At 46.6% G+C, this 25,884-nt stretch overlaps 1 protein-coding gene across 1 annotated transcript in view; it reads left to right on the top strand.

The window, feature by feature from the left end:
* The window catches only part of Dmxl2 (Dmx like 2), a 119,318-nt gene extending 95,342 nt beyond the window's left edge, over positions 1 to 23,976 (top strand). Inside the window, exons 25-43 of the mRNA XM_033765327.1 lie at positions 368 to 444; positions 2,107 to 2,234; positions 3,748 to 3,996; positions 5,473 to 5,651; positions 9,780 to 9,910; positions 10,594 to 10,679; positions 11,061 to 11,262; positions 12,749 to 12,866; positions 15,564 to 15,626; positions 16,211 to 16,297; positions 16,376 to 16,497; positions 17,368 to 17,506; positions 17,858 to 17,918; positions 18,026 to 18,153; positions 18,600 to 18,677; positions 19,798 to 19,889; positions 20,414 to 20,466; positions 21,601 to 21,818; positions 22,671 to 23,976. Of these exons, the coding sequence (XP_033621218.1) occupies positions 368 to 444; positions 2,107 to 2,234; positions 3,748 to 3,996; positions 5,473 to 5,651; positions 9,780 to 9,910; positions 10,594 to 10,679; positions 11,061 to 11,262; positions 12,749 to 12,866; positions 15,564 to 15,626; positions 16,211 to 16,297; positions 16,376 to 16,497; positions 17,368 to 17,506; positions 17,858 to 17,918; positions 18,026 to 18,153; positions 18,600 to 18,677; positions 19,798 to 19,889; positions 20,414 to 20,466; positions 21,601 to 21,818; positions 22,671 to 22,880 (2,421 nt within the window). The 3' untranslated portion in view covers positions 22,881 to 23,976. The remainder of the gene's footprint in view (positions 1 to 367; positions 445 to 2,106; positions 2,235 to 3,747; positions 3,997 to 5,472; positions 5,652 to 9,779; positions 9,911 to 10,593; positions 10,680 to 11,060; positions 11,263 to 12,748; positions 12,867 to 15,563; positions 15,627 to 16,210; positions 16,298 to 16,375; positions 16,498 to 17,367; positions 17,507 to 17,857; positions 17,919 to 18,025; positions 18,154 to 18,599; positions 18,678 to 19,797; positions 19,890 to 20,413; positions 20,467 to 21,600; positions 21,819 to 22,670) is intronic.
* The last annotated feature ends 1,908 nt before the right edge of the window (positions 23,977 to 25,884 follow it).

Raw genomic sequence — 25,884 nt, 5'->3', positions numbered from 1 at the left:
CTCCCCATCTACAAGCACTTTATTTCCATCTTTTCATTATCTCACATTTTTTTCTTTTCCCTTGCTTTTCACGTTACTGTTTAACCTAGTTAGTAGCCTAGGACTAGTCCTGCAGCCTTAGCACAGGTGCTCTGCTCAGGGCCTGGTAAGCAGCGGCTCCCAGGAGGCTTTGAATCAGTCCGACCCACAGCGGGCATTTAGAGAAAGACAGGTGTGGTTTATTTTAGAAGTTTGACCGTAGCCAGTAGTCTTATGTGGGGCCCAGTCTTATTCGTGATGGGCTGGTTTCCTGAGTACTTTCTGATTTTTAAGACATCATGTATAGAAATGTTAGTATAAAATGTAATTGTGACTGTTTTGGTTTTAGGTGCACACACTTCATTCACTAGCAGCATCACTTTCTGCATCAATTTACCAAGCTTTATGTGACAGTCATAGCTACAGGTAAAAAAAAAAAACAACCAACAAAAACTGCCAAATAGTACAAAGTATTAATATAATGAAAACAGCAGGCTGTTCAGAGCTTTACTAGGATGTTAGCTCCTACAGACTGAACCCCCCCCAAAATGACTGATGTGTATACTTTAATAGTTTAGCTAGATCTACAAAAAAAATAATTATAATAACTGTCTAGTTTACTTGTCACCAAGTAACAATGGAAAAATGTAGAAAATAACAAATAATTGCTGGGTATGGTGGTGCACGCCTATAATCCCAGCACTTGGGAGGCTGAGGCAGGAGGACTGCTGTGAGTTCAAGGCCAGCCTGGGCCACACAGTGAGACCCTGTCTCAAAAAACATAAAAAGAGAAAATGACAAATAATAAATTCTATTACCATATTTTTTTTGATTTACTGTCAGAAAAGTTTGCTATCCAAAACAATTTATACCAAGAAATGTTTTAATTTTTCTCCTTAGGAATAATTTCTTTTTTCATTAGATAAACTCTCTTTGTTTAACTGGCCTTCAGTTAAAACAAAAACTTTGAACAGATGAAAAAGTACATTCCTAAAATTAAATTATTAAAATAAATTTTACTTGCCCATTTATGTGTAAAAGTCTTTGGAAGTGATATCAGTTAAAAGTAATGGTTTAGATATTTCTACATGTCAGATTGTCTTCATCATTGCAGCTTTGCATTTGAATGAGTGGGGAATATAAGTTGTAAGCTATTTACTTGGAAAGATGACCCAGATTTAAATGAAGTTTATTAATAAATGAAAAAATTAATTGATACATATTAATGTGATATTTATATTAAAACAATCTAGATTTTTTTCTATGAATTTAGCATCCCTTTGTGGGTGCATTTGATTTTGAATAAGGACTTGCTCTTTCAAAAGGGCCCATCCTCTCATTTTTTACCCTAATTAGGCCAGGTGTAAACAACCCCAAAGATTTGGAAATATAAATAAGGGGAAAAAAGTTGATTTGGTTGTCATGGTCACTTAGAATGATCACAAAGAACCTGTTTGATGTTAATCACTGGTTAGAGTTAAGGTGCCGAATGGGAATTCAGACACCTCGATTTCAGATCTGTGCTTTGCAACCATTTGGCTGGTTCATTTGCAGTAAAGCTCAGCTTTACTGTCTGCTTTTGTATTTTCTCCAGTTCTATAGATTGTCACTTTGGTTAGGGAAGTAAATATTTAGGGATGTTTGGCTTTGGGTTTAGATATTTCCAAAATATTATTCTGTAGATTTTAGCTCAGGGTTAAGCTCACACGACTTTGCAGACCTAAGAAATGCAACAAACTAGTGCCCTCAAACTTTCTGCCTACTGTATCCTAAACCCACAGTAGTCTCCTTAGCTAAGATTTTGAAAAAGTACAAATAGAAAAGATTTTAAGATATTAGGTAGCTTCTGGAAAATGGTTTAAATTACTTATCTGCCCAACATAGTAAAATTTGATATTTTATAACAACTGTCAATAAACATTTGTAACTAACTTCAAGAACTTTTAAAAATAAATCCTCATTAGACAATTAGATTCAGTAGTGAGGACTTCCGGGCTATCTGAGTAAGCATGTAAAGTCGAGGGGGAGAGGACAGCTGCTTCTGGCCTCTTGCAGGATGCTTAGTAACCGAGCCTGTCTGACTTACAGCCAGCCAGAGGGGAACCAGTTCACAGGCATGGCTTATCAGGGGCTGCTCCTGAGTGACCGCCGGAGACTGAGGACAGAGAGCATTGAAGAGCATGCGACACCAAACTCGTCTCCTGCTCAGTGGCCTGGTGAGATTTGCCGTCCTGGTTTTCTTTCCAACCCTCAGTCTTCTGTTTAGTGACCCTCACCCCCACCCCCGACATGATTTTGTTAGGTGTGGAGGGAATACTGCTGGGGATTAAACCCAGGATGACTTTACTACTGAGCTATATGACTGTCCCCTTTTTACATATTTGTTTGCTTTGCTTTTTAGTTTTTTGAGACAGGGTCTTGCTCTGTAGTCAGGCTGCCCTTGAACTCACTGTGTAGTTCAGGCTGGACTTGAACTCACGGAAATCCTCCCTCAGCCTCTTGAGTGCTGGGATTGTAGGCCTATGACACCATGCCCAGCTGAGCTTGACATTCGTAATGGGGGTGAACACATCATCTCCTTTATCCTTAGAAATCTGGACTGCGGCCATAGCAATATCACAGATAGTTTCCCGATAGAGCAGAGGAAATGCTGTCACCTTCAGAATATAAACTTACACAGTGGGGTAGGCAGGACTGTCTGCCTTTCTCTGCTTAGCCCTCCCTCGTTCTCTACATGAGTTATTTCAGACCTTCTTTGCTCTTTTTGGTACCCTGTACATTTTATTTTAAGCATAGATTTCTGTAAACATACTGATATAACTCCTCATTTTGAAATTATTTCAGACTTACAAAAATGTTGAAGAAATAGTGACATTTTTGGGTAACTTTTATACAGATTCCCCAAATGTGATTAAATTGCAGACAGATATTTTGGTGTGTTTTTCCTGAAAACAGACATTCTCTTACCCAACCACAGCATAAGCACCGAATCTCCTGTCCTGGCCTTGGTAGGTCCTGTCTCCTGGCCTTGTCTTTGTCCAGTTGTCCCTCTAGTGGCCCCTTTCTGCTTCATGTGATATTTAGCTCTAGGACCTCAGCCTCCCTGGATGGCAAGTTTCCTTTTCTTTGCCTTTCACGACTAGTACACTTCCAAAGAATACCAGAAAGTTTTGCTTTTTTTAAGGATATCTCTCAGCTTTTCTGATTTTACATTTACTGCTAGATTCAGGTTTTGTATTTTGCCTGAGAAGCCACAAAAAGATGCGCCCTACTCAGTGTGCAGCATGGGCAGACATGCGGTGCCACTGTCCCCTTCTCTTGTGCTGTGGTTTCTGTCAGGGTCTCCTTATAAAGTTCCCGTGTTTGCCTTTATAGTGGATTGGTGTCTCTGAAGAGATCATCGGAGACTCTGTGAAATGTCAAATTTGTGCACCCAGTGATGATTCCTGTCCAAGTCAGATATCACTGTTGGGTGACCACATGATTTTCTATCCTTTTATTGAAATTGTGCAGTAAAACTTTCCCCTCTTCCCTATTAATTCACGTATTTATTACATCAGTACTCACTATAGATTGTAATTCATTCTGCCACTCTTTTGTTGCTCAAATTGTGGAAATACTTGCTTTGAAGAATAGAGACACGTGCAGCTGGTCGCATTGCCTTTTGGATTGTTGCTCCCTCTGGTGTTCTGGGAAGGTGAGCAGCCCCTTACAGTGCCCCCCTCGCAGGCGTGAGCTCCCTCATCAACCTGCTGAGTTCAGCCCAAGACGAGGACCAGCCGAAGCTGAATGTGCTGCTGTGCGAAGCCGTCGTCGCTGTTTACCTGAGCTTGCTGACCCACGCGCTTGCTACCAACTCCTCCAGCGAGCTGTTCCGGCTCGCAGCCCACCCGCTCAATCACCGGATGTGGGCTGCTGTCTTTGGCGGGGGCGCCAAGCTTGTTGTGAAGCCTCGAAGACAGTCGGAAAATATCTCAGGTGAGACCGGTGTGACACCAGTGCTGCCTATAATGCTAATCACTCCCACTCTTCAGACAGTTTTAATGTTTGAGGAATTTTCCTGTGAATTAGAGGTGATGAAGGTATACTTGATCATTCTTTTTCCGGTAGGAAATTACTAAACCCACTTAGAATAACCATAATGTTAGAAGTAATGTATTTTAGCAGGACATGTCTGGAGAGGGTAAGAAAGAGCAGAAAGGTGAGGAGACATGGCTAAGGGATGAGGGCATGGAAAAGGGAAGTTCTTAGAGAAAGGAGATTTGAGTAGATCCAGTCTCCCCAGCAGTTGGCCTCAGGTTAAGCTTTATTTATAGGGTGGCTGTTCCATTCTTGGACATGGTTTTCTGTATTACAGTGTGCACCTGCGCGTGTTTCCTTCCCTGCTGGACAGCTTTTCGCCTTGGTGCTGAAACTGAAAGCATCTTAACTTCCCCACAGGAGTTTGGGTGATGCAGGTTCTAGCCTGTGACCTTGCTGCGGCCCAGAGTCACATTGAACAAGCAGGGCCCCTGTGTGCTCTGCTCCCCTAACTACTCTTCCTGGCAAATCGCATCTTTCTCTGCCTGGGTGCTGTGGGGTGTTGGTGGTGGTGATTCTGCCCACCTCAGTTGCTGTTTCCTGGCAAATCGCATCTTTCTCTGCCTGGGTGCTGTGGGGTGTTGGTGGTGGTGATTCTGCCCACCGGTCAGTTGCTGTGCTCTAAGCCTCCGAGCTGCGATCCTGTGTGGTTTCTCTCATTCACCCCACACCCACGGGACGCAGGCTGTGCAGGTGGGGAGTGAGGGAAGCCAGGTGGGGAGCGCCTCTCCCTTGGGAAGCTGTGTCCACCGGGGAGGACACACAGGAAGCAGTTCGCAGACGTGGTGTGTTTCAGACACGATGAGAACTGTGAGGAAAGCAGAGCGGGGCCAGGGGAAGAGAGAGCCGTCTGGGTGCTGTCGCCCCACGCCTGGGCCACGCCGAGACGTGGCTCCTCACACACCCGCCCTCCCATTGGCTGTGTGCTGCTCGCTCCTCGCTTCCCATTGTGCTTCTGCTGTTCTTGGAATAAACAGCGGTGCCCTGCAGTCCACCGGCCCTTTCTTGGACCACGTAGCCTGGCGAGCCCTGCGAGTCTGACACTTCCGGGATGTTCCCTGCATTGGTGTAGAGTTGTGTTCATACAGATAGGCTGGACGCACACCTGTGTCTTTTTAAAGATTTTTATTTATTTATTTATTTTTGGGGGTACTGGGGATTGAAGTTGAGTCCTTGCACTTGTGAGGCAGGCGCCAGAACCACCGAGCTAAATCCCCGGCCCATCACACTTGTGTCTTTGCGGTGACCACTGGGAACAGGTGCTGTAAGTGGTTCAGAAGCACAGGTGGGAGGAGTTTGGACTAAAACGCAGCGAGGGAAGGATGAGAGAAATGTCATGTCTGAGTAGCGCTGATTCACAACCCCTTCCTGCAGCACCACCCCTGCCTTCTGAAGACGCGGATAAGCACCGCAGGAGGTTCAACATGCGCATGCTGGTGCCCGGGAGGCCGGTGAAGGACACCACCCCGCCTCCTGTGCCTGCAGAAAGGCCGTCCTACAGGGAGAAGTTCATCCCGCCCGAGCTCAGCATGTGGGATTACTTTGTCGCCAAGGTAAGCGGTGGAGGGCCAGTTGCTGCAGAGGGCGCTGGCAGCTTGGGGCGGAACCACTGCAGCTGAGACACGGGGTCTGACTGTATAGTCCTGGCACGCGCGGGCTGAGACAGGCGCCAAGGCGCTGACGGCAGATGAGGCTTCGTAAAATCAGGTGCACAGATGGGAAGTCACTGTCGCAGCACAGAACCGGCTCACAGTGACAGAGCTGCCTGACAGCGCACTGGTCCCCGAACATCCTAGCGGACCTTCTGCCTCTGCCATTCTGAAAACCTTTTCATCTTTAGTGTGAACAATAACAACGGTAAGATTTGTAAATGGTGTCAGGGTAGGGCGCATATGCGGAATGGGAACTGAGAGGCTGAGGCAGGAGGATCACAAGTTCGAGCCCAGGTGGGGCAACTTAGAGAGACCCTGTCTCAAAGTAAAAATGGGCTAGGATGTAGGTCATTGTGAAGGCTCTGTGCTCACCCCCCAGATTTTGGGAAAAAAGGATTGGTAGGTGGTGACACACCAATTTATTTTTCATTTCCCAAAAACATTTCCTCTTGATTAATAAAAGTTTGGAAAATGCCAAAAAAAAAGTATGAAGAAGGCAAATCTATCCAGAGATAATTATTAACATGTTGGCAAATTTGCTTTTAGTCTTTTTTTCCTCAGATTTAAAAAGATTACTAATTGGGTCAATATATATAGTTTTATGTTTGCTTTTTTTCAGTTAATACTACAAAGTAAGAAATCTCACATACTGCTTAAAACCTGGCCAGAGGTTGTGGTTGGAACCTATAGTCCTAGCACTCTGGGAGGATGATGCAGGAGGATCACAAGTTGGGGACCAGCTGGGCAAATTAGGGAAACTCTGTTGAAAATAAAAAAGGTCGGCATGTAGCCAGTGCACAGGCCATGGGCTCAGTCATCAGTACCCAAACACATACCTGTGTAGCTATCACTGAAAAAAACCTATAAGCTGGGTGCGTGCCTACAATTTCAGTGTTTCGGAGGCTGAGGCAGGAGGATTGCAATTCAAGCCCAGTCCAGGGAACTTAGTGAAACCCTGCCTCAAAAAATTGAAAAATTAGAAAGGGGTGGTGATGTAGTTTAGTGTGAAGGCCCTGGGTTCAATCCCTAGTTCCACCACCAAAAAATTTCCAAATCCCTGTTTTATGGAAAACCTCAAACATTATGGAGTACAGAACTAAAGTGGCAGCATCTGACCTGACCGTTAACCCAGTTTCAGAAGTCGCTGCCCGTGGGAGTCCTGTTTCTGTGCTTCTGCTCACACCAGGTGGCAGCAGAGGGCAGCATGAGGTTTCATTCAGGACTAGTTCAGGGTGTGTGTGTGGTATTCGTTACTGGGAATTGAGCTATATCCTCAGCCCCTCTTAGTTAGTTTGAGACAGGGTATTGCTATTTTGAGACAGTTGCTCAGCCTGGGTTTGAACTTGTGATGCTCCTGCCTCAGCCTTCCATGATGGGATTACAGGCGTGTACCACCACACCTTGTTTTAGTATTTGTTTAAAAAGGACTCTGAGCAGAATCTCACCAGTTTTCTCTCTCATACACACGTGCACTTCCACTGTATCAGTATCCAGACAGTTGCATGTCTTACATGGTTTTGTGCTCTTGGTTTGTCCAATCGGGATCCAAAATAAGATGCTTAGATTGGCTATTGTGACTTAAGTCTGTCTTGATCTTTTCCATCATCATCATCTTTTTCTTTCATAAATTTCCTTTCTCTTTTATTTTTGCCCCGAGAGAAAGTGCCCCATAGAATTTCTCAGTGGACGGTGGTGCATCTGTCTTTGTTGCTCTGAACGCCTCCAGGCCCGGAGCTTCTGGGAGGTGCTGTGAAGTTGGTGGCTGTGGCCCAGGAAGTGCTGTCTGGCGGCCCAGTCACCTGTGTGCCACCTCGGGTTGCTGTCCGCCCCGGGTTCACTCCTGCCCCGCTCCAGCACGTGTGGATGGGAGAGGGGGAGAGGCGACTCTGAGTGCACTGTCCTTCGCTCTCGTTTCCACGCTGAGCTGCCTGCCACCCTCCAGGGGGCCCGTGGCCTGTTCTTTGCTCCTGTTGCGCTCTAGTCCACGGCAGTCACCACTCGCGCCGACAGTCCCCCCAGGGGGCCCGGGCTCGCTCCTGGGGTGGAGCCACCAGTGGCTGCTTCTCCTGAGAACCCGGAGGCTTCGTGTGGCAAATGCTGGGGGGCAGTCGGGGCGAGGGGGCTGCTGCTCGCTGGCGTGGTCCCCGGTCCTTGAGCGCTGTTCTCAGTGGTTGGCAGAGTCCACTTAGCCAGTCCCTGTCAGGGATCTGGTGTTTCATTTTTATGAGAATGAAATTAATTTATGAAATGAGATTAATATTTTTAAAGAGCGACTTTGTATTCTGATGATTTCACTAGGAAGTTCAGCACCGGGTCAGGTCTAAACAAGGCTCAGGACTGGTGGGGCTGCTTCCTTGTGTACTTGTGAGCGGGCGCATCTGCCTTTCCCTCACTAGCGCCAAAGATCCTTTCTTCATGTCTGTTAATGCGACATACGTATTAAATAGTTTTTACTTCCTGCTACTTTAAAAACATTTGTTTGTTTATCAACTTACTGACTTTGCAATTCTGGAATTGAACTCGGGATCCTCATTCAGAGCTACAGCCACAGCCCCTTTCTTTAAGTTCTGAGAAAAGGTCTTGCTAAGTTTCTGAGTTGTCCAGACTGGACTTGAATTTGTGATCTTCCTGCTTCGGCCTCCCAGAGCGCTGGGGTTACACGAATACACCATGATACCCACCTAGTTACATTCAGGTTTTAATGAGCTCATTTCCATTTGTTTTTCTAGATCGACTTCATATTCTTAGCTGAATTATCTATTGGGATCGTAGTATTTTCCCATGGATTCTTCATTAACAATATTAGTTTATCTTGCTTGTGATGCTTATTACAGTTTATTTTTAAATTTTTAAAAAAATTTTTGGTACTGGGGATAAAACTCTGGACCTTGCATTGCGAGGCAGGCGGCAGCACCACTGAGCTAAATGCCCGGCCTCTGTTTTAAATTTTATTTTAGATTCCAAAATTTAAAAATTACTTAATCATATCTATCATACTTTTGATTTATAAGCAGAAAAAGTCTTTTTCACTAACGAATATGCTGGCTTTTATTTTCCTCTTGCTCTGCTTTTTCTTGCTTAATTCAATTCTCTTATTTATCTAGAATAAGGAGGGTGAGATTGGATTTCCCTGTCTTCTCTCCTTCACGTGTAGCTGAGCAGTTCTGGCGACACTCGGGAAATAGCCCTTCCTCCCCTCCCTCCACTATTTGTCATCATCTTGTCACATTTCGTGTACTTAGCCTGTTGTGGGCAGAATCTGCCCATCAAAATCTAGATTCATTTCTCTGACTATCATGATAATATTCACTAACAAATGGTATGCTTCATATCGATAGGTTTCTCAGTTACTCTTGTTTTTTCCCTGTGAACTTACAGACATTAAATTTCAAAAAAGAAATCCTCCTATGGATTTGTATTTCAGTTACTTACAACCTCTATAATTAGTTTGTGAAGAATTAAGGCTTTGTTGTTGTTGTTGTTTTGTTTTGGGTTTTTTTTGGTACTAGCGATTGAACACAGGACCTTGTGCTTGCGAGGCAGGCCACTGAGCTAAATCCCAAGCCCATAGAATTAAGATTTTTTACATAGTTTAGTCCTCAGTATAGCTGTGTAGCTCAATACCTCTGTCACAGTTTTCATAGTTTTTCTTTTGGTGGATTATATTTTTCAATGTATTCTTTTCTTTAGACTTTTAATGTTTTATTACTGATACATAAGAAAACTTGATTTTAAAAAGGTAGTTGTTGTGTCCACTAAATTATTTGGTTGAACAGAGTTTACCTGGTTATCTTGGTGGTTGCGAGTCTGGTAACATCTGCAGAGAATTGTTAGTGATGCCATTCAACATGCTTCATTCTAACTTGAGTAAAAGTGCATTTTAAAACACTTTAAAGTAGTTTTAAGAATATATATTTTAAGGAAATTTAAAATAATTTAAAAGAAAGATAATATATTTAATTGCACATAAAATGCATTTTACATGTTTATGAAGTTTTTATTCTAAGCTGCCTTTGCCTCTTATTGCAGCCCTTCCTGCCCTTGTCTGACAGTGGGGCCATCTACGACTCTGACGAGAGCGCTCACAGTGACGACGAAGACGACGATGCCTTCTTCTCAGACACACAGATACAGGAGCACCAAGACCCAAATTCCTATAGGTAAATCAAAGAATGTATTTATTTATTTTTGCAAGACATCCTGGTGTTAACTAGCTTTAGCTAACATTTTCATCATGAATTTGTATAAAACACATTATTTTCAGGTTAGGAATTCTACACCATTGAGGTTAAATTTCCAAAAAGTAAAGTATTTCCTTCACATCCAGTTTCAAAGAACAGCTTTCATACAGATTAGATAGAAACATTAATATTTTTAGTGAGAAACCTGGTAATTTATTCATGTTTTTAGACTCCATCTGACTGTGAAGATGCTTTTGTGGATAGAGTAGTGTAAGTGTGCTATGTTGTTGCACAGCTTTCACCTTTCAGAGACTGTGCGGTTGCTGTGTAGTCACTTTCCTGCTGCTGGGACAAAATAGCCCTCACCCACAAGTTAAAGAGGAAGGGCTCTCTCTGGGTCACTTCGTACAGGCTTCAGTCCACAGTCTGCTGACTCCAAGGCACAGGGCCTGTGGAGGAGGAATGCTCAGGCTGTGGTGGGCAGCGGCAGCGGCGGCAGTCCGTGGAGGGGTGCAGGGGGGCAGTGGAGCCCTGTAGGCCTTGCCACAGCTAAGCAGCTGCCGGGGCCTCACGGTGCCACTTGCACAGCTTCAGATTTCAATTAACGAGGGCGTTTTTTTTGTTTGTTTGTTTTTTGGATTTTCTTTGGCTCCTGTGAACAGCTGGGCTCTTCTGCATCTGACAATGGTGAAGCTAGTGCTTCATAATGTCAAGAATTTCTTCCCCATTGCTGGACTGGAGTTCTCTGGTGAGTTTGGAATTTGAAATTTAATCACTTACCATCAAGTTTCTGTTTTCACAAACTCTATAAAAGACCACTTGGTACTTAGAAGTACTACAGTGAGTGTTTATGAAGTCTCACTGTAGACTCCAGCCTGGGTTTTGTGCATAGTGGCACCAGGATCTCTGTAGAAATGGAGGAGAGGGAGCCCAGACCGGATACACGCCACGTCCCTCAGCTCATGTTAGAGTGGCCTCCTGTTCTGTTGGGAGCATTAAGAATCCAAGTCATGTTAGATTAACATTTTCAGAGACACTTGTATTTTCAAAAGTCTTGGCTCTAAAAAGTTCAGATTTTGTAAATACGTAGTTCAGTATTGTCAAAATGACATGTTCGGTTACCTTTTAGAGTTGCCTGTCACATCACCGTTAGGTATTGCCGTGATTAAAAATTTGGAGAACTGGGAACAGATTCTGCAAGACAAAATGGATCAGTTTGAAGGCCCACCCCCCAACTATATCAACACATACCCCGCTGACCTTTCTGGAGGAGCTGGACCCGCCCTCCTTCGAAATAAAGCCATGCTGGAACCTGAGAACACGCCATTCAAGTAAGAAAGCTCTTCGAATGCTGATGAGTGTAGAGCTTAGTTTAATTTTCTGGAAGCCTTTGGCAAAATATGCCAGCAGCCTTCAAAGTACCTTTGAAGCTGCAATCCTTTTTTTTTCGTTTTGTTTTTTTGAGACAGAATCTCACAGTGATCCTCCTGCCTCAGCCTCCTGAGTGCTGGGATTACAGGTGTGTGCGACCATACTTGGCTTGCATTCCATTTTTAGCAGTACTTTCTAAGCAAAACAGAGATCTAGGTAAAAATTATATATCCCAGAATTACCTGTAATTCAGTAGGCACATTACTTTTATAATCAGGAAAAGACCTTTTTTCTTTTTCTTTCTGTCTTTTAAGACTTTCTTATCTGTATTTCTGTATTTTAAGAACTCCTAAGAGAAAATTTTTTGGTTAATCTACATATGCAAATAAAGTGCCCTGATTCTCTCTTTGTAACTTAATACAAATAGACACATTAAGGATTCTTAGGGTTGTTTTGATTTTCCACTTGCCCATCTTGATCCCTTTGGATAAGAAGCATGTTTTAAAAAATTATTTTTAACACTTAAAAATGTAAAAATTGTGCATCTCCATGAGCTAGTATGATGTTTCAGTATGTGTGTACACTGTATAATACCTGAGCCAGGTTATACAGTGTCTTAGTTACTTTTCTTGTTGCTGAGACAAAATAAACACCCAAAAGTTAAGGTGGGAAAGGTTTTGCTCATGCTTTATACAGGTTTCAGTCCATAGTCATCTGGCTCCAAGGCCAGGTGGCATGGCAGAGGGCATCACAGAGGAGAAACAGTCCACGGCAGGCAGGAGGCACCAAGCTACCAGCAAGCATCTCTCTCTGTCCCTTACATCTTACTCAGGCTGCATGCCCTTAGGGCAGGTAGCTCTTACACCCCTACCCCTAGCTTCATATCCTTAATCCCAGCAACTTCGGAAAAGCCCTGTCTGTGACTGCGTGAGGCTTTGGGGGCCGTTTAGACACAGGTCATACCAAGCAGGGAGCAACACGTGTTTTGAAGCAGCCAGGCACGAGCAGCGCTATTGCTCACAAGCTAGAAAGCAAGGCTTTGAGTTCTACGCTGTTAAGAAAGCATCTGTAACTCTGTTTACTGATGGGCTTGGACCAACAGGACCATGCTAAAGGATCATTTTAAAAAAGAATAGAGTTCGAGACCAGCCTGGGCTACAGAGTAAGTTCCAGGTCAGTCTCAAACAACAAAACAAACAAATGAAAAAAAAGAATAGGAAGAGATTTATTTGATACTTAATACAACCAGTGCATTCATTGTAGTAGAGAATTACTGGGTGAAGGAGTGATTTTTTAAGAGAACTAAAAATGGTGAAATAATTCTTAAAATTTTGTTGAACTCAATGCTGTTATCTTTGCAATAAATGGTGCATGGTTTAAAGCAAGTGTCTGTAAGCATGAAGCATGTTTCCTGTGGACTAGAATGGTTTGTCTTGTTTTGAGCAGGTCCCGGGATTCTTCTGCACTCCCAGTCAAACGGCTGTGGCATTTCCTTGTTAAACAGGAAGTCCTCCAAGAGACATTCATCAGATACATCTTCACTAAGAAGAGAAAACAGAGTGAGGTACTTTGACAAAAATACTTCACATTTTTCTTTAGCATTCTAATTAAGTCAGTACTTGATTTACTCTGAAGTTTCTTTTTGGTTATAACTTATTTTAATGATCTTTCATGGCTAGTAGCCACAATGTACTCAACTGTAGTAAATTTAAGACCAAATACTATAATTTCTATAGCAATAAAAAAATATAGGTCCCTTAATAAATCACATATAAACATTTTTAATTGAAAACATAGCATGGCCCTTTAAAAGCGTTTAGTCTTATTTTACTAGCATTTTAAAATGAACAGATTTAGAAGCAGTAAATTCAGTATAATTTTGTGAGAGAACATGCTACAGAAATAGGGAGTATGAGTTATTTCTCCAGAGCTAGGCAGAAGTTCGGTGCAGTGGCTTTAGAGCCGGAGAACGGTAGTTTAATCTACATGTGACTCAGGAAGAGCCAGAACGGCAGCAGCGGCCCTTCTCCATGGGCGTCCGAGTCTCCTGGCCCCTGGCTGACGTGACGGGAGGTGGGTGGTGCTTGCGGCCCCGGCCAGATGCAGTCCCGCAGAAGAGAGGAGTGAGCTCTGCTTCACAGAGAGGGGCCAGGGTCCCACTGCTTGGTGCAGCGCTGCTTCCCACACCCTCTTCTCCACTGGCACCACTTCCGGCAGGGTCCTTGTGGTCAGCCCTTGGCAACAGGGATGTGCTTTCCTGTGGATTTGTGAGGCAGGCTCTAAATGCGAAGGTAGAGGAAGGAGCTACAGTCTTTCCGAGTCCTGTGTGTGTTCAAAACGTTGATAAAAACAAAAGATCCCGATGGTTTGGAATTACTAGTACAGGAATTGTTAGGGGAAATCACAGACCCTGTACTGCTTCTCTTTAGCCACTGGATAAAGCATTTCCTTGGGTGATGCTGAATATTCATAAAATGATATATAAATGGAGTTAAAGTAAAAGATACTTGCTTCTTAGGAGTAGTGATTCACAGTAAGCCAGTTCATCAAAGATCAGTTTTTTGAGTGTTTCGTTCTCCAAATTATTAAACTAATGGTTTGCCAAAAATATGTTATAGCTATTGATAAGGCTTGGAGTCTCTGGGTTTGACTGGCCCGATGTGGCTTCACCTAGCTGCCTGGTGTCTCCCTGGCCAGGGCCCGGCCTGCTCCTTCTCTGCTCTTCTTTGTGCCCCGTGCTCTGTGATGTCAAAAGAGCAACTTTCCTTCCCACAGAGGGTCCTCGAGAACAGGGGAGCAGGACAGAGATGAATGAGATGTTTCTTCAAGACTGTGTAAGCGTGGGCAGGGAAAGGAAGTACCTGCAGTGTTGAGCACTGCATGTCTGCTAAAAAGCTTTCATTAAGAAGACATTAGGGAAAACTTGAAACTTAAGCACGTTTAATAAAACTTTCTATGAATGTGCTTTTCTTTGTTGTCAGGTAGAATTTTGATGATAAATTTAGTAAATTTATACAGTTGATTAGTAAAATTGGCAAACCCTAAAAACTGGCCCGTTAGCTCATTTTAAAAAATGTTCATGTTTTTGCTCATTGAGTGTGAAAAATATTCCACCAAAGTTTCATGAAATTGATAAATGAGGCAAACTCTGTCATATAAGGCAAGCAGGTTCTGGAGCACTTGGCTATTGCCCAGGTAGGGTCCCAACCCTGTCCCGAACTCAGGCCTGTCCTGGTCAGCTGTGCCCACCGGGAGCCCTTAGGGTGTGGGCCTGGTGGCAGCCCTTTCCCTGTGAGGAGAGCGGGCTCTGCACCTGTCGTCTGGGGCCTGTGACAGAGCGACCTGTGTCTGCCCAGCTGTCCCTGCGCCTGTCACCAGCCAGGGGCAGGTTAGCTGTGTGTCCTCTTGTCGGGCTTCTCCTCATGTGGAGAATGCTCCAGTGATAAGAGCACCTGTGAGTAATCAGAGTACCAGGGAGAGTGAAAGAATTGCCAGCACTTTGACTTGTGTTTGGAAATGTTTTTTTTTTTTTTTTTTTTTAAGAGTAGGAAAAATATATTGAGAGAAAACTTCTAAGAGAGATAGAGGGGGACTGGAAAGTGGGCTGCCTTCCCACCCCACTTTTCAAACCTGTTTGGCACAGCCAAGCCATGTGGTGAGGCGGGTACAAAGTGGGACAATGGAAAATTACAAGGTGGGCATGAGGTGGGGCAAAACCATGACCAACCATTAAAATTACAGTACAGTCACCCAGGAAATATTGATTAAATGGGGGCCAAAAGGGGGAGGAAGTGATGTAGCAAGTGAACAAGGACTTTCAGTAGGGTGGGAGTCCGATGTTTCCTGGAAAGGCTGGGTGGGTTAAGACCTTGGCCCCCCTACCCAGGTGATTGCTACCTATTTAGAAATGAGTTTTTATTTGTATTTTAAATCAACCTCGATAGGATAGGACTCTATGAAATGTAGAATGCATCTGCTCTTAAAGGTGCGTTTCATTTCTAGGGGTTGTACTTTTAAGAATTTTAGCATACATACAGCTAATTCTCATTTTGAAGTGGCTTTCTGTTTTTGCATATGTGTAATAGTCACATTAATTTGCTCCTTTTGCTTTGTGTTTATCTGATGATATTTTGCTTTTTCTTGATTTTTCAAGTTCATTTTTGTCATCTTTTAAGTGGTTAGTGACTTACAGCTTGAAGTGTTTCACTTTCTGTCATTTCATTTCATGCATGTGTTTGTGGTTGTGGCGGTGTGGTGTTAGTCTGTAGAAGAACCTGTGGAGCAGGGCAGACCCCACTGCATGGCACAGGATGGCCACACCAAGGTAGTACTGCCTCCGGCCGCTCGTCCTCAGGCTCCCTACCACTAACCGCACTAACCGGCTGCCGCCCACCGGGAGGAGCTTCTGGCCTGGCCCGCTGCACTCTGCCTTCAGCACTGCCTCCCCTTCTCTGCTGTTTGGTGCTTTCCGCCTTCCCTTCCACCCTGAGGCTCTTCCTTCCAGCTTCCCCTCATTCCATTCCGTCAGCCTTTAAATCGCCCCTTTCTCTCTCTGACTTTTCCTCCACTCCGCGCCTCTTAACGCACACGTGTTACGTAACACCCGTGCACTTTAGGAATTGCACAGAGATGTGTTACTGCGACAAATCGCTGATGCCGACGTCTGAGCCATCTTTGTGACAGTTCGCCTTGTCTTACACCCTTGATGGAAATCTTTGTCACTGGAGTGAGTATAGGGCTTCAGAATATATAAGCAAATTTTCTGAAACTAATTCGCAACACACTAAACTTACTTTTACTTTTTTCTTTGCTTCTGAATCTTCTTGTCCAGCTTTTGAATTCTGTGGGACGAGCATATTTCTGTGCAGCACTGTGCGGCAGTAGCTCACACTCGGCTGTATTTTGTAGGTTGAAGCTGATTTGGGCTACCCCGGAGGCAAGGCCAGGGTCATTCATAAGGAGTCTGACATGATCATGGCGTTTTCTGTTAACAAGGTAAAAGCCATAGTCACTAGGCAAGGGGACTGGCTATTGCAAAATGGCTTAACCACTGGCTCTGCCTTCGCTTTGCAGGCAAACTGCAATGAAATTGTTTTGGCTTCGACGCATGATGTTCAGGAACTTGATGTGGCTTCTCTGCTGGCCTGTCAGCCGTACATATGGATCGGAGAGGAGTACGACAGAGAATCCAAAAGGTGAGTCTCAGCAGCTTGGAAAGGGAGTTTTCCTTAGGTACCCACTGAGTCACAGCGGGGACACAGTTGTGCAGCTTTACTTGAGTAAAAGATTAATACTTGCTGCCAAGAAAAGTCGTTGCCCACGGTAATGAATTACTCCTGCTTCCATTAAATAGTTCATAGACTTGCATCAGAGTAGTCTGACATCAAGGTTCATGCTTACAGCTGCTGCTGTGGTACTAACTGAGGACATGGCAGGATCACACAGTACTCGGCCAAAGCAAGACACCGCCACCCAGTTACCTTGTTTCACCTTTACAGACAAAAATATGTAGGCGATTTAGTTCTCCTTAAAGTGGGGTACACGGGAGCACTCCGAGGTTTCTCCTCCTGCCTTCCTCCTCTTGCTTTTCTGCAGACTTAGAAGTTGGTGTGCCCAGGGCCAGTGCCAGTACGGCTGTTGCCTTTTACGATCTTGTCACATGGCCAGTCCTCGGGTGTACTTCAGAGTAGGTGTGACCATGTAATAGAAACTCCGTTCTCTAAAAAGTCTGAGGTTGAATCTCTTTAAAACCAATAATTTGGGGCTGGGTATGTAGTGCAATGGTAGAGCATTGCCCAGCATGGGCAAGGCCTGGGTACAAACCCAGCACTAAAAAAAAAATTGCACGTGCTCCAGGAAATGTCTGTATTGGAGCAGAACCTTTATTCTTTTTGTATATATTACCAGATCTGTGTTAAAATACTTTACAGCAAAGATTATCGCTGTTCTACTTGAACAAAGTTGCCCCAGACTTAACAGGAAAGGGTAACCGGTACTGGAGTGGTGTCCGAGGCTTCCTCCTGGTGAATGCCGGAGCAAATGATTGTCTCGCGCTACTCCCACAGTTCGGACGACGTTGATTACCGAGGCTCCACCACCACCCTGTACCAGCCTGGCACGGCAGCCCACCCCACGAGCCAGGCGCACCCGCCTGCATCCATGCCCTGGCTGGGCAGCGGGCAGACCAGCACGGGCGCCAGCGTGGTGCGTTCCTCACTCCTCTCTCCTGGGTGTGGGATCCGGAGAGGGGGCGCGAGGTCCGAGCAGGGCCTGTGGCTGCGTGTGGCAGGGTGCGGGTTGGGTGACAACCCTGAGTGTGAGGTGGCACGGGTCAGCAAGGAGTGTCTGAGTGCTTGGGGAACCCCAGAGTTGAAGGGCTCCCTGCTCACTGGCTCAGAGAGGGCCCCCGAAGAGCGCTCCCCCTCCATCGCTAGGTGAAATGGCTGCCTATACTGCAGGTGGGGGTGAGACTGTCCCAGAGTTCGTCTCCCTAACGGGCTGTCAGAATGAATGGTACCAGAATGACCCCAGATCAATTCATTCTGTCTCCTACAGCTTATGAAGAGGAATCTGCATAATGTGAAGAGGATGACATCACACCCTGTGCACCAGTACTGTGAGTGTCCATTCGTGGTCTTCCCTCCTGTCCTCCTGAGCTGGGTTATAGGAGCTTCCGGAACCCTGGCCCCTGTGCTGCTCCCCACTGCCATCTTCCTATTTCAGACCTGACGGGTGCCCAGGATGGCAGCGTCCGCATGTTCGAGTGGACACGCCCGCAGCAGCTCGTCTGTTTCCGTCAGGCTGGCAACGCGAGGGTCACTAGGTTGTATTTCAACTCACAAGGCAATAAGGTTCGCACTCATCCCCAAGTGATGGTGGACAGTAAGGAGTAAATGACGGGTGAAACCACTTCTAAAAGACTAGTGAGCCGGGAGTAAGCCGAGAGGCAGTGTGCTGCGTTGTGCTGTGTCCTTCTGTCCTCCAGTGGGAGCGTGGTCACAGGTCCAGGGAGGTGATCGGGGTCCTCGCAGGGACACCACTGGGAGTGTGGAGTGTGCTGGGGGTGGGGAGCGTGGATGCGGGGAGCTGCCGTCGGGTCTCAGAGGAAAACAGAAGGCAGATTGCAGGTGACAGAGTGTGGAGCCTGGAGGACACGGCTTTCTTGGGGTCTGCACCAGAGACAGTGCTGGCGGGATGTTTGTTAAGTGGGGTCTGAGTGAAATCTCTTTTCCCCAAGTGATTTTGTCTGCAGCAGGAATTCGGAAGCTGAGCTTAGTTATTTCTCCTCTTCCTACAGTGCGGTGTTGCAGATGGAGAGGGTTTCCTGAGTATCTGGCAAGTTAACCAAACCACATCCAACCCCAAACCTTACATGGTAAGTCTCTCGGCCTCCCAGAATGGGACCCCAGGCTACTGCGACTGGGACAGTTCTGCCTGCGTCACAGCAAACATCAGGTGCTCAGCCCACCCAGGCTTTTTACCTTGATGTGTACCATGTTGGAAAAATGTTTGGGGCTGTCACTCTGTCATCAGTTTAGGGTATATTTTCACTACACTTTTATCCATTTTGAAAACTTCTAAGTGAGAGAATTTTATGCTGTGTATATTAAGATTCAGATACATGATCTAATTTCTTCCAGAGCTTTGCTTATTGGCTTATAAAATAGGCCTGACAGATGACTCACTCAGCCGGGCCGTGTTAGGGCGCTTGGTGAGGCAGCTGTCCTCCCGCCGTGGCTGTGTGGTACACTGTGCAGGGCACTCTGGGCACAGATCACCCAGATACTTACAAATTGCTTTTCTGGATTAGCCCTGTTCTTAATTCCATGTAGGACAAGATTTTCTTTTCAGCTAGTACACTATATAGCCTCCCCTCAGAAATGGAAGTAATCTTGAATTTATGCTTTTACCTTCAGTTGGACCTGACTGTTCAAGGCAGAAAGAACATAATCATTCTATTTTCCTATCCTAACATGCTTCTCTGGGGCCTGCACCTTGGAATTTCTGTTCATTTCCTAATGCAGTGAGAAAGTCCTGCCCGGGTTAGCGGAGCTTCCCACGCTCTTGGAGCCTCCTTCAGAGCGTTTGGGGGCTGCCTGAGGGACCCCTCCCAACAGCATCCATGTTAGTAAATTCTTCACAGCACAGCGTGCAGGAGCACAGATTTAACCTGACCCAGGCATGTGCAGAGGTCAGAGCTCTCCTCTTTAGCGACTGTTTGTTACACGTGTTTGAGTTTGTTGACACTAATGTTGTTTGAGTGGGCTTTTCATAGAATTGGGCTGGGTCATCATGGCGCACTTCGCACCTTGGTCTCCCGCGTGGCCACACTGCGGGGCCATCTCCAGCTAGTTCACGTGCCTCAGCGTCTCCACTTACGTGATCTAAAAACTACAGCCTCTAGTTCTACTTTTTTGAGCCAGTTCTTTCCAGACTGCTGGTGCAGTCACGGGTCTGCTCCTACAGCTGTCACTGTTGCACTTTGTTTTCCATAGAGCTGGCAGTGCCACAGTAAAGCCACAAGTGATTTCGCATTCATCACCTCCTCAAGTCTAGTTGCCACTTCTGGACAGTCCAATGACAACAGGTAGGCTGACAGAGAAGCAAAGCAAGGGACAAGGAAATTGTAGGCGGAAGGCTATTTTTGCTAGAAAATATAGTATGTAGTCGGGCTTTTCTACCCCAGGAATAAACAAAATTGTCACGTAACTCTTACCTCAGGGTGGTTTTCCTTACTGAAAAGAGGAACAACATTTTCTTTTACTGTAGTGTCTCAACAAGCATGTGTAATCTTTCACTGCTGTCAGCACTGTTGGTCCTTGAGAGCCAGGTGGCTGTGGACTCTGGCCAGCCCCACTGACAGCCCCACTGTGCGTGGCAGCTCTTGGAGAAGCCCTTGTACTGGGGCAGGGGCTTGGGTGGCAGGTTCCCCGGATGGCGGGACGGGCGGAGGAGGTGGAGGAGGGAGAAACCCCGGGCTCTGCCTTGTAAATGTGACAAGAACAAGAAGAATCAGTAAGTGAAAGTATTTGACTTGAAGACAAAATTTGCCCGTACTGGTGACTTAAAACAAGAATTTGATGTGTTTTCTTTTTTTTTTTTTTTTAAAAGAAACGTTTGCCTGTGGGACACATTAATACCACCCGGGAGCAGCCTCGTTCACGGTGAGCTGCGATCGGGTCACCAGCGGTCTCAGGGATGCCCTCGGCTCTCCTTAGCAGGCCTCTTCCCAGGGCGGAAGCGGGGCGCCACCTGGAACAAGTGGCTGCAGCCTGTGGGAACAGAGGCTCCGGCTGTGTTGTGAGGCAGGCACCGGGAAGGGGATGCCAGAGGGGCCGGGGCGGGGCCCGCCTGTGAGCAAGGCACAGCAGGCACGGAGCTCAGTGGAAATGCAATCGTAGCAGAGCGTTAAAACCAAGCAGAAAGCGAAGTGCGCACTAGCCCTGATGTACTATTGCTTTCGTTCAGGACAGCATCTGTCCAGTTAGTGGCCTCGCCTACATGGGTTGGGCTGGACAGCGTGGAGTCGGGCCTTCTAACGGGATGACCCTGATGTGTTGAGGTGCATCGGGAAAGGTGTAGTTAAGTTTATCGGGATGCACAGTTCTTTCTCTGTAATAGCTGACACTGAATTGTACTCCAATGCCAAGGGCTGGGGCAGGTTAGCACACGCAATACCCTAGTTTGAGCAAAAAAAGAAAATGAAGGTGTCAGCTCAGTCACCGCACTGAGCCTCGGCTTCGCGGCTCAGATCTCTTCCTGGTTGGGAGCCTCGGGATGGGTGAGCGGCAGCGGAGAGAAGGGTCGAGAGAGCCGCAGGGCCCCAGCAGGGCCTGGGTTGCACTTGCCCAGACCTGTGCTGGGGGCATCCGCACAGCACGGCCCAGCTGATTGCTCACTGAGGACCGTGTGGCCATGTGGGGGCCGGGTGGGCAGAGGGAGGCGACTGCTGAGTGTCAGACACTGCGGGCTGCACGCGCCCCTGGGTCTCCTATTGCTGGGCTGCACTTTTGGGAGCGGCGTTTAACGCATGGATGTGCCTCAAGGCCGCCAACATGGTAGCCCTCCCTGTATGGGACGTTTTCCTTTCTGTGCTCCTCTAGCCTCAGGGGGACTTCCTGTGAGTTGCAAGTGGAGATTAGGGGTGAACAGGTTTTCTCCAGCATTGCCCAGCATTTCCCTCATGTTTTAGTCGCAGAATTTCGGAAATTCCATGACACAAAGCCTGAGTAATGGCTGAACTTCCCGGCATGGCTTGGCGTTAAGCTGCCGCGTGAACCTTGGCATCTTTCCCCCAGGCTTCACGTGCCACGACCACGGGGCCACTGTGCTGGAGTATGCGCCCCGCCAGCAGCTGCTCATCTCGGGGGGCAGGAAAGGCTTCGTCTGCATCTTCGACATCAGGCAGCGGCGGCTGCTGCACATGTTCCAGGCCCACGACTCCGCCATCAAGGCGCTGGCACTGGACCCCTGTGAGGAGTACTTCACCACCGGCTCTGCGGAGGGGAACATCAAGGTGGGTGCGTGCCCACCACAGCGCTGTCTGTCCTTGGAACAGGGCGAGGCAGCTCTGTGGAGGAGTTGAGCGCCGCTCTGCGGGCTCCTCCCAGACTCTCGGGTCCCATAGAGCTTCTGAGATGGCTGGGGGCAGCCCTGTGAGAACCGCTTGCCCGGCCTGCGTAAGGCCCAGACAGTCCCAGCACTGGTGCAGAAACACCACTAAAAAGCTGTAAAGTCCTGTTTTGAGCTGTGTGCGGTGGTACATGCCTGTAATTCCCCAGCTACTTGGGAAGCTGAGGCAGGACAATTGCAAGTTCAAGTTACAACTTAGGCAACTTAGCAAAGCCCACTCTCAAAATAGCAAAAGGGCTGGGGTCATCGCTCAGTGGCAAAGCACTTTCCTTGTGTGCACATGGCCTAGCTTTGATCCACCTACTGCAAAACAAACAAAAGACCAAGAAACGGAAATCTGCTGGTTTCTGTGGTACTGGGGTGGAGCTGCACCCCAGCCCCAAGTGTGAGAGTCTGATGCACAAATTTTGGGGTGACTTTGGCTGCTGAGGCCCTCCCCGACCTGCCCTTGGTACTTGCCTCTTGAGAGGTGAGGCCAGGTTTTCTGGTAGGCAGCCCCACTGCTCCCACAGCACGCTGGATTACGCCTGGGCTGGAGTTGCCTATTTACAGAGGGTGGGCGTGGCGGGGGGGGACAGCAGCACTGTTATCGGTTCTCCTCCTTTGGTTCCTGGTTAGAGGCAGTGGTGGGAGAGCCAGGCTCTGGAGACCGTAGCTGCCCAGGAGCACGGCGGGGCTGTGGTTTTGTCTTGGTCTCTGAGGACTCAGCAGCAGTTCTGTTTTTGTCTTAACCCAGGTCTGGAGGTCGACAGGCCACGGTCTCATCCACTCCTTTAAGCACGAGCACGCCAAGCAGTCCATATTCCGGAACCTCGGGGCCGGCGTCATGCAGATCGAGCTGGTGCCGGGCAACCGACTCTTCTCCTGTGGCGCCGATGGCACCCTGAAAACCAGGGTCTTGCCCAGTGCTTTTAACATCCCCAGTCAGATACTGGACATCCTGTAGACTTCAGGAGTGGGGCTTTATTTTTATATACATTTCAGTGCAAACGTAGTCCAGTAGTCATCAGGCAGTTAGCGCCGAGCAGACCTCTGTCTCTAGCTCCCCGTGCGAGCCAGGCGCTGTCCACACCGGTGGGAGGGCTGTGCATGCAGTGTGAGGCTGACCCCAGAGTCCCGCCTCGTCCCTATGAAGGGTGAAGGGTAGCTCTTCTTCCAGAGTTCCGCAAACCTGATTCCGAAACGCCTGCGGCTGCCAGCGAGCAAATGAACTCCCAGGAATGTCTGCAGAGCACTCCGCGGGAGCCGCTGCTGACTCAGGTTCCTTGTCTCGCGGTCACCGCATGCCTGCAGCTCCTCCTCCCAACGAGGCACCGCCTGCCGTGCTGGATGTGCGACCCCAGCCGGTGCACAGGAGGCCGTTTCATTCTTTCCTGCTGAGTATCTTTCCTGTTAGTGTTTATACTGAGCTCGTACTGTAACTTGCAATGAGTGCAAATTTAAATGCAACGTTTTCCTCATGATTTGCACATTCAACATTTTTTGGACTGCTAGTTTTTCTATTTAAATATTTGTCTTAATGTTAGGAATGTAATGTGAACAGGACACATTTGTTAGTTAACCACAACACCTTCTTGGTCCGGTTTATTACCTTTTCTTTTTATTGTTCAAGATTAGAACATTTACGGCTATGTTGAAACTACACCAATAGAGCATTTCATATCAACTCAGATGAATGTTAGGCTTTTTGTGGCCAGTTAATAATAGTTGATGAGATTGGTGATACTATTTATTGCCACAGCCTATTGTATAAACTATGCAGAGTTAAATATCATTTGCTTATAAAATATTAGCCAGTGTTGTCATATTTTGATGTATTTCCTAGGTTATGACCAAAAATATGTTCTTGAGATATTGAATCCAGTGTGTGTGTGTCTACATGTTTACCAGCAAATTGTCTCATCATGTTAAAGACTGTTTAATGCCTGTGTGGTAAATAGTGAAATATAACGGTATAAAAGCACCTTTCGCTGAAGGCGATGTGATGTTCATGCTGTGAAACACATATGTAAAAGAAGAATAAATGTTATTTGTTAGAGTTTTATCTTAGTTTGGCCCATTTAAACAGTCTGGTCTCGCATTCTTGGATAATGTTTTTAAAGTTTTCAATGTTTTTAAAGTTTTCAAGGTCTTAGGCAGTGGCTTCGTTCACCAGTATTTACTGAGTGCCTGATGTACAGAGGCCATTCTGGCGGAGGGGAGACTGCATGGGCCAGATGGAGACCATGTGGTGGGAGAGAGGCAAGGGCTCCCTGTACTCCTGGGTGGATTCTGCTTGCCGCAGGCAGGGACCGCGTCCGACACACAGGATCGCAGAGTCAGCAGGTCCAGGGCCACCCACAGACTGGGCATGGTCAGAACCCAGTGACCATGTGCTGCAGCCTCTGCGACACCACATCACACTAACACTGATTTAATGAGAATCTGGAAGGTTACCCAGCTTTGCACCTGAAACTCAGGTACAGTGCTGACTTGGTTCAGGACTCAATTCTTACCACAGTTCAGGTCGCAGACCGAATAGGACAGTGGCCAGTAAGAGACGAGAGTGAGCAGGCCCTGTGACCACCAGCGTTGAGCACAACAGTCCCCTGGGCCCCCACCCAAGCCCACAGCCAGCAGAGACCAGAGGCGATGGCTCTCCCATCTGTGAGTGGGAGCAAAGATGCCTTGACTGGACAGCAAGCGGTCTGGGGTGGGCAGATGTGGGGGCCTCTGTTGCAGGGTGGACACCTCAAAAGCCCACGGGCCCCAAAGCCAGTGGAGAAAGTCAGGACTGCTGGATCCCAAGCCTGCAGGTATGGAAAGCATCTGGACCCCCACTTTTTCTCTTCCTGCTCTTGTCCCACTTCTCAAATTTTGCTTTTTGCATTTTCTGGTTCTCTGCCCTTTCTACCGTTAGTAGTATAGCTACAAAGCTGTATGAATCTCTAGACAGTTACCTTTAAGCTACTGTTACTGAACACTGTTCTACTGTTAGAGAGAAAGTTGCTCCATTTAGCAGTCATTTACACTGGGTCAATAGTAGGTCAGTATTTGGTTTGTCTTAGTGTTGATACTATAATTGCAGACCTTCTCATGGTTACGGGTCCTCAGGATTTGGCAATACTCAGTTTGTGTTTGATTCTGTAATGATGCTGATATTATTACTGTGGCAAACATGATATAGCTGTTGCTACTGATTGGTTTTCTTAGGATGGAAATACCTAGGTTGCCTTGGGGTCATCAGCAATATTGTGGCCCATTCCTGGGTAACTGTGTATGAGGCGAAACACACTGCAAATACCTATCTCAAGTAAATGGTGGTGGTTAGATCTTGAGGGCACAAACCAGTAGTTCTCACACAGAGGACACTGCTCAAATGTACAGAGTAACTAAAGAGGTCTCCATACTAGAAAAAAATTTCCACTAAAATCAACTGCAAGCCTCAACACAAAAACAATTAGAAACATGAGAAGACAAACCAACAAAATGCCTCCAGAAACACTCAGCTCCCCCAAAGCTGATCCACGGGGCATGGAAGAGGAAGAGGTTTCCTCTCTCAAAATTATATCAGGAGTTAAAAAATAAGGCATTTGATAAGCTCAAGCTCACAGAAGATGTAAGTAAACAGTGTTTTCTGTAAACTATTTGGCCCACTAACAAAAAGCTGGCAGAGCTAAGCCAGATGATGCAAAACATGAATGACCAGTGGAGAAAAGAATTAAGAGTCCACAAAAAGCCTCCAAATAGAAACCCTGGAGATTAAAAATTCTAGTGCAACTATGACCAGGTGAAGTGACCAATAGGATGTCACAGTGTCAGAACTAGGATCTGGGGCTGTTGGCGGTGACCAGTTAATGAGAGAGACCTTGGAAACAACAAGAGAACCTGAAAAATACCAAGCTTCTAGATGGTACAAAAACAACTAAGATCAACCAGACTTCATGAAAAGTCAGAAGACCATATGAATG

This window comes from Fukomys damarensis, unplaced genomic scaffold, assembly GCF_012274545.1.
Source record: "Fukomys damarensis isolate Sample0158 unplaced genomic scaffold, DMR_v1.0_HiC HiC_scaffold_17, whole genome shotgun sequence".
In the NCBI taxonomy this organism is placed as follows: domain Eukaryota; kingdom Metazoa; phylum Chordata; class Mammalia; order Rodentia; family Bathyergidae; genus Fukomys; species Fukomys damarensis.
Note: the sequence above shows the minus strand (reverse complement) of the source record. Positions and strands in the feature narration are given on the sequence as shown.